The sequence below is a fragment of the Lycium barbarum genome, chromosome 10 (genome assembly GCF_019175385.1).
Source record: "Lycium barbarum isolate Lr01 chromosome 10, ASM1917538v2, whole genome shotgun sequence".
NCBI classification, from domain to species: domain Eukaryota; kingdom Viridiplantae; phylum Streptophyta; class Magnoliopsida; order Solanales; family Solanaceae; genus Lycium; species Lycium barbarum.
The window spans coordinates 110,279,401-110,292,040 of record NC_083346.1 but is presented as its reverse complement, the minus strand read 5'-3'; the positions used below and the strand labels follow the sequence as shown (position 1 = coordinate 110,292,040).

The window sequence follows — 12,640 nt, the reverse complement described above, 5'->3', positions numbered from 1 at the left end:
ATGAATTAAAAGTATATCGTGGAAATTGAAAAAAGAAAAGGAGAAGAAAGGACATTAGTGTTCATATAAGAGATCTCAAGGAGGTAGTGTTTCTTATGTCAAAAGCTATTTGCCCATTACTTTTTATTAATCTTTTCTTTCTAGTAAATTAGAAATGGCGTTGAAACTAACTGAGGAATAGTTTTACAATCCACATGATTAGTCTAATTAAAATGCATATTAACAAGTAAAACTAATTACCAAAGAAGGGAGAATTGTTGCATACACCAAAGGAACACCTTTTTCTATAGTGAAAAGACTATTGAAAAGTTAAAACTATTAACCAAAGCTTCTGCTCTTATATTGTCATAACATTGCCTGTCTCTTTCTTGGATCCATTCCTGAGGAAACATTGACAAAATTCTAAATTCCAAAATTTCAAGAATTATGGACTTTCCTTTTCTCCATCAAGAATTATAGATTCTGGGGGTAAAGAAGATTGAGAAATCATTTTTATTTGCACCAATTTACACTACTATCTGCTTCTCTATGTGCGTGTGCGCAGTATATGTGTCATTCATTATATGTTACGTACGCCTATTTGCCATAAATACAGCGGAGCACCCTTTACTTTAAAATCCTGGGTCCGATACGGCCATATGAAGATATTCCATCTTGAAGAATACAAAGGTTTGATTTTATTATTTTCAAACTAAGAATATAAAGAAGGATTCTATAGAAACTAAAATTTTGTCCATGTTGTGGAAAAATCCGAAAGGTAGCACTCACCACCATGCATGCATGTTTAGTTTTATATCCAAACCAAATCCAAATGTAGAGATAATTTTTCCAAAAAACTAAACCAAAACCAACAACCTACCAAAAAGTTGAATTTGTTTTCAATTCCAAAAACAACCATAGAGTTCAAATAAATAGACAAAGCTATAACAGGAGAGATACACGCTAGGATTTTTCGAAGAGAGATGCAAGCAGCAAGGTTGAAAATATAGATCAAAGTTTGTCTCTTAAATTTCATTAATCATAGGCTTTTAAATAGTCATACAAACATAGTAGACTCATACAACAGAAGTATTAGACTCTTAGTACAACTAATAAACTGAATATTCTAGTATATCATATATTAAATTTCTCCTACACCTAAACAACAAAATATTCTAAAAAAACTGTAGCAATAACAGACGAAACATCCAAACAATACATAAGTTTATAATCTAGCTCCTTGATTAGTGGACAACCAGCTGTGCACTAATCTTCTCTATATGTCTCTTCAGAAAAAGCACCAGAACTCCACTCTGGATGAGTGATTAGGACATTGAGCAGTTCATTTCCCATATCACTTTGTTCTTCCTGAATTTGCCAAGCTGAACTTGTGGCTGCTTTGCTGCACAACTTCACCTCGATCATCTGCAATGTAGGAATATCTCCAAAACATGAAGGAATTTCCTCAAGGTTCTTGCAGCTTTGCAACAGTAGCCTCTCGAGATGAGGAAAGGGATCGTCTGAGGTTGACCACCGTGCAATGTTAAGGCTGTCCATTTTTAAGAACTTGAGTTTCTCGAATTCATCATCTCTTACCTCCCATTCTTCGCCTTCATACGCTCTAAATAGTAGGTTCAGTACCTCGAGGTTTGGTAGGCTCCCAATAGTCGAAATCTCATTCCATGGTCTTCGAAATTTTGACAGTGTTAGCTTCTTGAGGTTCTTAGGGAAGTTGAATGAACTTGAGCTTTGGAACATACCCCCATAATAAAACACCTTGAGTGATTCAAGTTGATTGAGGAAGTCTAGTGAAGGAAATAGCCAAGGCTCTCTAAATATGCAACTAAGTTTTCGCAAATTGGCTGATCTCCTCAGTAGATTTTCCATGGATGGTGCATTGTCAAGAACAGGAGTAGAAAAGCTTAGTAAATTGTCCATATGAGTGAATTCTTCAAAAAATTCCCCATCACCATTAGGCCAATAGAAAGAAGCCCGATCATCGATATGCAAATGTCTCAGACTTGTCATATTCCATAGAGTCACTGGTATCCGAATCTCTCCCCTTAAACCTTTTACAAGAAAAGTTTCAAGGTTGCAAAATTGACCTTCTGGTGTAGGAATAAGATCAAAAGCACCTTGTACTGCCAAGTATTTTAGTTGAACAAGCGAAAACAGAACGCGTTGGAAAGAAGAACCTAAGTTGATGCTCCTCAAATCCAACACCTTAAGTAATCTGAAATTATGAAAAATGAATGAGACATCATATGCACATTGTGGATAATCATCAAAGGTAGCATAAAACAGTAGAGAGCGAACACTAGGACCGGAAGGCCTTGAGAGGATGAACTTGTTTCGTTTGGTGTAAACACAAAGCCGCCTCTGATGATATGATTTGAGGTCTGAGGAAAAAGGATGATGAGGATCAGCACCCCAATCTTGACCATAAATCTGAATATCATGGGATCCATGCGACTCATATATCCACTCAAGAAAGTTCTCTTCTTTGGATTTTTCCAAGCAGAAGTCGCGTAGGAGATCATGGACACGACATGCTTTGATACCTCTGGTAAGTCGTCTTTCAGAAACTAACACTAGACTTCTACTAACAAGCTCCATTAAGTAATGCTCAGCAACATCTTCTAAGCTCTCCGTTAGCGATTTTTGGACAAGCCCTTCTGCAATCCACAGCCATTTCAATTGCGAAGCAGGAATTTTCTTGTCCTCCAGAAACACTCCCAAGTAGAGGAAACAAGGTTTCAAATGATGTGGTAAATTCTGATAGCTCATATCTACTATGTCCATCAACTGTTTTGAACTCAAATTTACCTCAAACTTTTCCCAACAATCTCTAGATCTTTCTATCTTTGATAGAAGTCCAGCAACTAGAACAACAAAAAGAGGAAGGCCTTGACACTTTTCTGCAATTATGAATCCAATTTCAATTAGTTCTTCCAAAGGACAACTTTCTTTTGGGAATATTTTCAACTGGAGCAATTCCCAACATTCTTCTTTTGAGAGGAATCGAAGGAGATGAACGCCATCGCAATTAACTTGTGAAGCCACGTGTTGGAGTCTGCTTGTGAAGAGAATTCTACTTCCATAGTCATCATCTGGAAAACATCCACTCAAGTCATCCCACGCCTCGATTGTCCATATATCATCTATGACAATGAGGTATCTCTTTCTGATCAAACACTTACGCAGCTTGTCAGCTAAATCTCCATCGCTCATAGTGTCCGTTACACGATTGGAAATCTTAGTAACTTGACTTAATATAACAAGCAACAACTGTCTCCGGTTATATGTTTGCGAGATGCAACACCATGCACGAATATAGAAGTAGTTGGCAACATAGTTGTCATTATAGATCATTTTGGCTAAAGTAGTCTTACCAAGACCTGGCATACCGACTATTGAGACAGTGTCTAGCTGCACAGGTCCCCTTGTAAGCCGCCCTATTATCTCCCAAGCCTCATCCTTAAAGCCAACAACTTCCTCCATTGCTACAATATCTTGAGTTGAACTGGCTATGACAACAGGTGTTGATTCCTTGAACCGTTCCGTGGCACAAGTATTGGCAATCTCAAGCTTAACAAGCTTAATATCTTTTTCTAAATCTGATAACATGTATCTCCAGAGAGGTCCACTCTTTACCATGAATGAGTCAATTACATACTCTGATTTGTAGGCCACATCGATAACACGATCAGTAAGATCCTTCAACTTTTCTTGCTCATATTCGTCATTTGAAAAATCAACAAGAAAAGATCTCATGATCTCTAGATCTCTGCTGATTGCTTCAATTTGGTGCTTCACAGGTGCAATCAAGTCAGCCTTTACAGTAAGCAGCTCATTCAAATTTCCTAAAAGAAGATCAATGAAGCCTAATCCATTAGTCCTAGGAGATGCATACCTTGAGGACCTTGGAACCCTTTGATAAAACTCTTTAACTTCTCTTGTGATAAACTCAATTTTCCTCAGCAAATCATCGTTTGTTTCTTTGATATCAAAAGTGTAACTAGCAGATGCTACCTCGTGGATTGCAGCTTCGATTTGAATCAAGTACTCATTCACCTTCTCTTCTTCCACATACTCCTTTGGTGGATCTGATAGGAAATAAACCAGGAGTCTTAACTCTTCATGAAGTGTTTCGAGTCCACCTACCTCACACTCTTTTTGTACTTCAACTATATTCTTCAAGAGGAAGTCAACAAATCCCACCACAAATTCATCCATAGAGCAAGTCCGTGGTTTCTGAGTCATAAGTCCTTTCAAGAGAACAGTATAAACTCCTGCAAGTTCTTGCTTAATAGGGATAACATCTCGAGAAAGATCATAAACCTCAAGCTTCATGCTTAGTGATCTTTCTTTATCCAAATCTTCATCTAGTAAAGAAACACCTGCAGTTTTTGCAGCTAAGTTTTCACTATGCATCAGGAGAGATTTCCATTTCTCTAAATCAGTGCACTCTTTTTGGGTCAATCGCAGAAAATCTCTCGAAAATCTTAGCTTGTATTGAAGAGATTCCATCTGTTCCTTCACCTCTGGAACAATAAGTTTGTCATCATAATAACACAACAAATCCTCAAGAAATTCCACAACAGAATCAATGAACTCCAGGGAAAGATCATCTTCAGGTTGTAGTAAGCATTGTGAAACAGACATAAAAGCTTCTTTGACTTGCAGTTTAAAAGGTTCAATTCTTGATATTATATCGAAAATAACAGATCCCAAACTCTCGTTAATCGGAGGAGAAACACGATAACATAGAGAGTGAAGTTCATTTCTTGCATAGTGAACTTCAGCTTCCACATCTTTGAAGAGATCTTTCAAATCCTCAAAGGAGGAGTTGCATTTTGTTGACCAATGAAGAAATATTTTAAGCCATTTTAGCTCTATCTTAAGTTGACGTCCAAGTTGAGTAAGAGATCCATTGTTCTGTTCTAGCCACTGAAGACACCTCAAGGGATCAGCATCATAAGAGAAAAAAGACATCTTTGAATCCCAGTTTCTGCTTTCTTGGTCTATCTATGACTATGACACACAAACTGTTCAGCACTAAGCTATCAAATTCCTTTGCCCTTCTATTCAACATGAGCTGAATGAAGTAATAGGATGTGTTTGGTACAGATGAAAATGTTTTTCACGAAAAATGTGATTTTCTTACTCATTTTCTAACGTTTGATAAGCAAACAAAATATATTATCTCAAAAGTATTTATGTATAATTAGACGAACACTATGGAGTTGGACTGAGTGTGGGGTTTATGAGGGTGGGGGCCTGGGATGTGTGGGTGGCCTGGGGGCTATGGGGGTGGGAGTGAAGATGGGGAGGAGACTATATGTGTAGAATGCTACTTATAAAACTTATTTTCCTAAAACAACATATTTTAAAAACTTTGATCAACCAAACATCAAAAAAAAATTAAAAAATATTTTTTGATGTTCTCGTTGAAACACGCGGGCGCACTCCTTGCTTCTGGGGACATTGATCCTAAGCTCGAGTATGATCTATGAGTCGTTTTTCTTCTATACCATGATGAATTAATTTATTTAATGTAGGCATCGCCTCTTTCCTTTGTCCTTCCCCCAATTTTTGCCCTATCTTTTTAAAATTTTTGAGCAATCATAAGTGAAAGAAATTATAAATATATATTTTTTAAAATGTTATTTCTCTGTAACCAAACACACAATGCCATAGAGTAGACTAGCGTCGATAGTCGTGATCCAATAAGGTTAAACAAATGCCAATTGCTAATTAAATACACTACTTCAGGAGGGCTCAAAAAGATGCCATTTGACTGACTCCTTGAGTAGATAACTTCAATTTTTCCAGTATTCAACTTTTCACATCACAATTTTTTAAGGCTAATGTATCAAGAACTTTGGTGCTGAGATTATAAGAAGTTAAAAATTGACTTTACTGTTAAGGATACAACTCTGGTGAGCTTCAAATATTAGTTGTTTTGACAAATTGAATTAGAAAAACAAGAAACATTTACTAGTACTTTTTTTCTTTCAAATTCATCTTATTTTTCCCGTTAGTGGAACATTAATTAAGTGAGATGTTTAAGAGCGAGATTAAGGATAGGGTTTGACAAGTATCCCAGAAAAACTAAATCTATAATTTTCACTAAGGGGTTTTGAAAAAAAATGTAGTGTTTGGGATTTGATTTGGAACCTCAAGGAAAATTTTGAACCCTCTTGACAGGGTATTCAAAATTTATATATGAGCATAAAAAGTAAAAAAATTACTTTATATATACAGTATAATTTTTTGCCAAAGGGGTGAGGGTGGATCCGGTCCTGGCAGTGGATCATCAAGGAATGGCTCAATGTGATTATGCCTTCTACCCAGTGCTTTACTAGAATCACGATAGTTCTGTCCCAAAGTTCCAGTATAATTAACTCTGATTTAAATCTTGCTACTCTCCTGATGGGTGGTATTCATTTTTTTGCACGGATTGCCCTTCTTTTGGGGTGGTCTTTAAATTTTGCCCCTCATATTTGTGTTCTTTAAGTTTTGCCCTTCGCTTGAATACCTGAAGTTCTGGGTTCGAACCTCCGCTCAGGCATAAAATAAAAAAATAATTTTGCAAGGCAGGACTGGGGGGAGTGTATGCCGGATCCGGATACAATCCTTAAGGAAAAACTAAAATTATGCCGGAGGGGGCAGACTTTGCATTGAGACATATATATATATATATATATATATATATATATATATATTTTTTTTTTTTTTTACTTTTCAAGGAAAACTTTTAATTATGCCTTAAGGAAAAGTTCCGCCTTATGGGCATACTTTTAGTTATGTCTTAACTAAAAGTGTGCCCCATAAAATATAACTAAAAGTATGCCCCATAAGGCAAAAGTTTGCCTTAAGGAAAAGTTCTGCCTTATGAGGCATACTTTTGATTATGCCTTAATTAAAAGTCTGCCCCATAAGGCATAGTTCCTTAAGGAAAAGTTTTGCCCCATAAGGCATAACTAAACTATGCCTTGAGGAAAAGTTATGCCCCCTCCGGCATAACTTTAGTAATTACTTCACAAGTTTATGCCGGTGGGGGCATACTTTTAATGGGCAAACTTTTATGCCGGACCCGGCATACTTATGCCAAGTCTGCCCGTAAGGCATAAGTATGTCGGGTCCGACATAACTTTGGTAATTCCTTCACAAGTGTATGCCGGTGGGGGCATAGCGAAATTTAAACTCTGCCTTGCGATTTTTTTTTTAAAATTTTGACTGTGTATGGGTTTGAACCTGAAACCCATGAGTTTTAGCCGAAGGGCAAAATTTAAAGATTTCAAATATGATGGGCAAAATTTAAAGACCACCCCAAAAGAAGGGCAATTCTGCGAATTTTTGAATTGTTTTTTTATACGAGTGTATCTCCTGCATGTGTCTTTGTGTATAGACATAAAATTCTGTGTGTGACATACATTGATATACGGTGTACGTTGTCTTTATTGACATAAAAGGTGTTTGGAAATGGAGCTTTCCAACGACCTGCCATTTTTTTCCATATCTGTGTATGTCTTCCCTCTAAATGAGTGTATCTCATGTATATCACGTATATATATATATATGTATATAAAAATGGTGTATAATATACAATGAAATACATTATCGTAATGACGGAAATATCGAAAATGGAGCTTTCCAGTAATCAGACATATTTCCCAGCTACAGAGGACTATGAGAATTTTTATAATTTATTCAATGGTTGTTGGATAATAGAACTAGGGCAGGTTGATAAAAAATGTGAATAAAGAGAGACAAAATTATAGGAATTATTTGTTGTTAGGGGTGGACGTTCGGGCAGTTCAGAGCGGATCGATATTAATAATTGGTTTGAATTTTTTGTTTTCGGATTCATTTTTTGTTTTCGGATTCAAAAAGCTAAAATTCAAAATAAGTTCGGATTGGATCCATTTTCTTAAGGTCTGTTTCAGATTAATCGGTTTGATTATTTTGAATTTTTCGAGTCTGAGCCTATAAGTTGAGTTTCTTTTTCTTACAAACATGAACATCCTAATAAAGTATTCCTGCCAAATTGCCATAATAATTTCTCATTCCCACCACAATCGGCCAAATAAATGTTCATTCAAGCAATGAAATCATTATCCAGAAAATTTCTAATCTAAACAAAGTAAAATCATGTCTAGATAGATCATACAACTAATAGTTCATATTCAAATCAGCCACTACTCCATCATGATAAACTCTTTCTGATTTAAACATCAATTGATATGCTTCCTTAAGAGTTCGGTGTCACAGCTCTTCAAATGACAATATAAAAAATATGATCAGGAGCATCTCAGTTTGCACTATTGCCTAATAGTGTATATTGACTAATTTAGTAAGGTATTGAACTTAGTATTAGGTATATGTACTTTTGTTTAATCCACAACCTAACTTGAAATTTGAAGTTCTTAAAATAAATCCATAATCCAAACCAATAATCCAAAAAATTAGGATTTCAATTTGGATTTTTGTTTTGCTTAAACTATGCCCTACTTGTTGCCAATATTCTTGTGCTACATTTGACAATGTCAATTGTTGGCAAAATAACTGTCAATTGCTCTTTGGAGAGTTGTATATAAGTGTCGACCAGGAGATATCCTTTTATCGTGTTTATTACTACTACCTCAATTCACTTTTACTCGTCTACTATGAACTTTGCACACATTTTAAGAAATGATAAATAAAGTGCATAATTTATTATGATACCATATTAATTGGTGTATAGTCTTAATATATTTGAAAAATGATTTGGAATGAGTAATTAATGCTAAGGGTAAAACAAGAAAAATAAATTATGGAGTAATATTTTTTTGTTTTGAAGGTACAAAGATGTTAATCAACTATATATCCACTTTGTATGTTTTTAGGTATCCTTCCAAACTTTAGGTTTAGTTGAGCAGATTTTATGGTTATCTCTTCCCTAATTAATGTGCACCGAATGCAACAGGCACTGTCTCTTATCTTCTTGTTCGTATTTTTCGAGAAGTAATAAAATCTCCCACTAAATGTTCCAAATGGAAATATGTGGATAAGACAAGTTTGGAGGCTAATTTGGAAATAATTGAATGATGTATTTATTTTTTTTAATTCTAAATTATCAAATGACTGATCGATTCAGTTCCGCGATTGTCTTCATATCATGGATATATAGGTGAGATTTTTTTATTTTTATCTACTTCAATTCTCAAAAGAGTTTATCAAAAATGTTGGTGAAAATGAATCAGTTGGACCCGGCCTTTACAATTTGAATAGAAAGAAAATAGCCTCGCAAATGTTCTTATATGTTATTTTAAGATTTTTAAGTGTAAATTTATAAAGAAAAGAAAAAGAATATGTTTAATGAAGTGAATGAGTGAATGAATCTATAGGAAGGTTAATTAATTGTCACAAATGATGCAATTTGTCACAATATTGGGATACGGGAAATAGATTTCATATCGGAAAACAAACAAAAAAACATAAATAGATTCCATATCCTCTAATCCCGTATTTTGAGGTATCAGTTGAAAATTCATGATTCTTTACAACTAACATTATCAAATTGATTTTACCAAAAATGAATTTATGTAAGTTCAATCTAAATTACTTTATAGTAAACAACACATTAAAGTCTAGATAAATTTTTTAACCTATTTGGTCAAACTCTCAAAAGTTACATATCTTAAAAAGTGTATTTTGTCAAAAGTGAATTTCAAAATCTACTTTCGAAGAGTTGCAGTTTGTATTTGACTAGTTAATTTGAAACCAATTTTATTAATATTAGGGCATTATTTTATCGAGAGAAAGATTAAATATATAAATTTGTTTTTAAAAAAAAAAACTTTTGATGTTCTAGAAAACTTGGCCAAACAGGCTAAGAGGATTGTATTCTAACACAAATAGTAAATCACTATAAAATCATAACACAAATAGTAAATCACTATAAAATCATCAGCTATTAAATTAGTAAATCCAAAAATAAATATTTCCTTAAAATAGTTGAAAAAGAATCAGATATGTTCCACTCGTCCTCAGCCTTTAAATCACAACAAATTCATAAAATTTTGTCCGCATTGTACGGACAACACCGTCTTTGTCGTGCATGCACGTAATAAACCTTCCTAATATACCGAAAATACATTCACCAAAATCTCAACTCCTAATCCTAAAAGGTCTCAAAAAACAAACATAAATTTGAAATCTTCTTTAAAGATCCCTAATTATCTCCTCTCAATTCCCTATCTAATCTTCTTGCAAAAAATCCCACAAAATTCAAGTCAACACTTTTCTCTATTGAGGCTTTCTTGTTTCATTCATTTATTAATTTGTTTCATTCAAAAACTGTTCAAAAAAATTGCGATATGGGATTGAAATCTCTATTCAAGATCAAGAAAAAGCGCGTCCCAAGAAGGGCAAACCCTTTCATCCCCGAAAGTCCAATGCCCGTGAATATATCGAGGGTATCCTCGATAGATTCACGTGCAAGGATCGAGGAGGAACTAGAACAAGTGTTCAAGAAATTCGATGTGAACGGGGACGGGAAAATATGCTCGTCGGAACTGGGGTCCATCATGGCGAGCCTCGGGAACGCCGTGACGGAGGAGGAACTTGTCAGCATGATACGTGAAGTGGATGCAGATGGGGATGGATTCATTGATTTGCAAGAATTCATTGAGCTTAATACAAAGGATATTGATTCCGATGAGGTATGTACACGGGGAACTTTTATTTTAGTGAATTTTGTTTAATTTGACATGACCACCTTTTTGTCCGTTATAAAAAGGATTTAGGCCCTATTTTTATGTGTATTTAGAAGCTTTTTAATAATAATAATCATAATTTATTTCTATTAAGAGTTCCATTTGACGATTTTTGATAATTGGGTACGAGAATTTGAAATATTGTTATGATAATGTTATCATGGATATGGCTACAAAAGCATTTCATTAAGGATAAAGTAAGTAATTTAAAATTAAAAAAAAATCAAATATAACAATGTACTACTATCTCTGTCCAAATTGTTTGTCATTTTTTGTTTCTCGAGATTTGAATTATGTGAATTTTGAATCAATATTTTAAAATGCATCTTTTTCATGATATGTATTATTGAGATAAGAAGAATTGCAACTTATAGTACTTTTCATATAGTTTTTGAATATCTAAATTATAATTTTAAAAGATTAAGTTGATCTGATCCAATTTAGTACTCTATCCGTACAAGTTTTGTGGTTCTAAATCATTTCGTTAAGGATAAAAGGGGAAGTTTTATATTAAATTATTTCTAAATATAGAAATGAATCATTCTTTTTGGGACAGACTAAAAAGAAAAGTGTATCACATAAATTGGGACAGAGGGAGTACCAAAGATTAGTCAAATTGACTCTCAAAAAGGAAAAATCAACACTTATTTTGAGACAGAGGGAATAATACTTTTTGAAATACAGTGAAAAGGAATAAATATCATATAAATTGAATGAAATAGATGGATTAATGGTTCAACATAAAGAAGTTTTTGGTATTTTGCACTACCTATGTTCGACTATATGTAACACTATTTTATTATTATAGTTCATTTAGAAAGAATGAAATGTTTTTATTTTTGAAAATAATTTAATTTTAAAATAACCATTTTACTCTTAATAATAAGTGTCTATAGTCACTCAACTGTTATGACATGTTTAAGGTATTGGAGAACCTTAAGGATGCATTCTCGGTGTTTGACATGGACAAGAACGGTTCCATCTCTGCTGAGGAGCTGCAAACCGTTCTCCAGAGCCTTGGAGAGGATTGCTCATTGGCAGAATGCAGGAAAATGATTAGCGGTGTGGATTGTGATGGCGACGGGATGATCAGCTTCGAGGAGTTTAAGATTATGATGATAAAAGGTTCTCGCTTTGACGTAACAGATGGTAGGATTGTGTAAATTTAATTAGGTTCTTTTATCTGTTTTTAGTTTCATGAATTTAATTCAAGAAGTAGGGTTCAAGCTCTATCTAGAAAAAAGAAAAAAGAAGAAAAGCAAGACTAGTAGTTGTTTCACTGCTGGAAATCGCTAATTCCCAATGGAAAAATGTGGCTTGTAGATAATGTTTTCAACGGTTTTTTTTTTTTTTTATCACAAATCCCTTATTGACGAGCCAATTTCCAACGTGATGTCCGTCTAAAATTAGCAGTTTTCTGCCAGTGTCTCGTTTATTTTATTTTTAGTATATCTTTCGTTAGAATTTCTTATAGTTCCAAGTTATGAAATGATGAGCGAATGGGATTAGAGGATTTAAAGAATTGTTAGTAGATTATTGAAATTCCATTTTATGAATATTGTTGTGTTTGATGATAATTGGAGAGGTATATGGTTTTAAATTTTCGTTTCCATATTGTCATTTTTAATTATCTCAGTTACGTTGTTAAAACATCAATGAGATTTCCATTTGTATTTTTTTTTTCTTGGTCTCCCTAGCTAGTTGTGGATATGTATTTAGACTAATTTTCTGAGGTTGCATATTATAACGTTAACAAATAGTCTCCTATAGGCTATAAGAATCACATTTAAGCGTTCCTTATATATCTCATTGGCGATGTTCTACGACTTGCAATACTTGCTTCATTCTCTTAGGTTCATAAAATATTATATTGGCATGTTTTTGTGAGCGAACTACTA

General features: G+C 34.1%; 2 protein-coding genes across 2 annotated transcripts; one reads left to right on the top strand and one right to left on the bottom strand.

Annotated features, from left to right (window-relative positions):
* Positions 1–2,055: 2,055 nt before the first annotated feature.
* LOC132614978 (putative late blight resistance protein homolog R1B-17) lies at positions 2,056–5,252 on the bottom strand. The gene is made up of 2 exons (XM_060329535.1): positions 2,304–5,252; positions 2,056–2,212 (listed from the first exon to the last, which is right to left on the bottom strand). Exons 1-2 carry the CDS (start codon positions 4,972–4,974, stop codon positions 2,190–2,192), a joined length of 2,694 nt encoding a protein of 897 aa, XP_060185518.1. The 5' UTR covers positions 4,975–5,252; the 3' UTR covers positions 2,056–2,189.
* Positions 5,253–10,088: 4,836 nt separating this feature from the next.
* On the top strand, positions 10,089–12,346 carry LOC132614077 (probable calcium-binding protein CML25). The gene is made up of 2 exons (XM_060328435.1): positions 10,089–10,688; positions 11,666–12,346. The coding sequence occupies exons 1-2, from the start codon at positions 10,344–10,346 to the stop codon at positions 11,903–11,905; spliced, it is 585 nt and encodes a 194-aa protein (XP_060184418.1). The 5' UTR covers positions 10,089–10,343; the 3' UTR covers positions 11,906–12,346.
* The last annotated feature ends 294 nt before the right edge of the window (positions 12,347–12,640 follow it).

What these genes read in the sequence shown, in the direction of transcription:
- LOC132614978 (XM_060329535.1), bottom strand. Translation starts at nt 4,974, where the DNA reads ATGTCTTTTTTCTCTTATGATGCTGATCCCTTGAGGTGTCTTCAGTGG. An exon ending in CATCCTCTCAAGGCCTTCCG is followed by an intron (nt 2,213 to 2,303) that starts GTCCTAGTGTTC and finishes TCATAATTTCAG; the next exon opens with ATTACTTAAGGTGTTGGATT.
- LOC132614077 (XM_060328435.1), top strand. Translation starts at nt 10,344, where the DNA reads ATGGGATTGAAATCTCTATTCAAGATCAAGAAAAAGCGCGTCCCAAGA. An exon ending in AGGATATTGATTCCGATGAG is followed by an intron (nt 10,689 to 11,665) that starts GTATGTACACGG and finishes GACATGTTTAAG; the next exon opens with GTATTGGAGAACCTTAAGGA.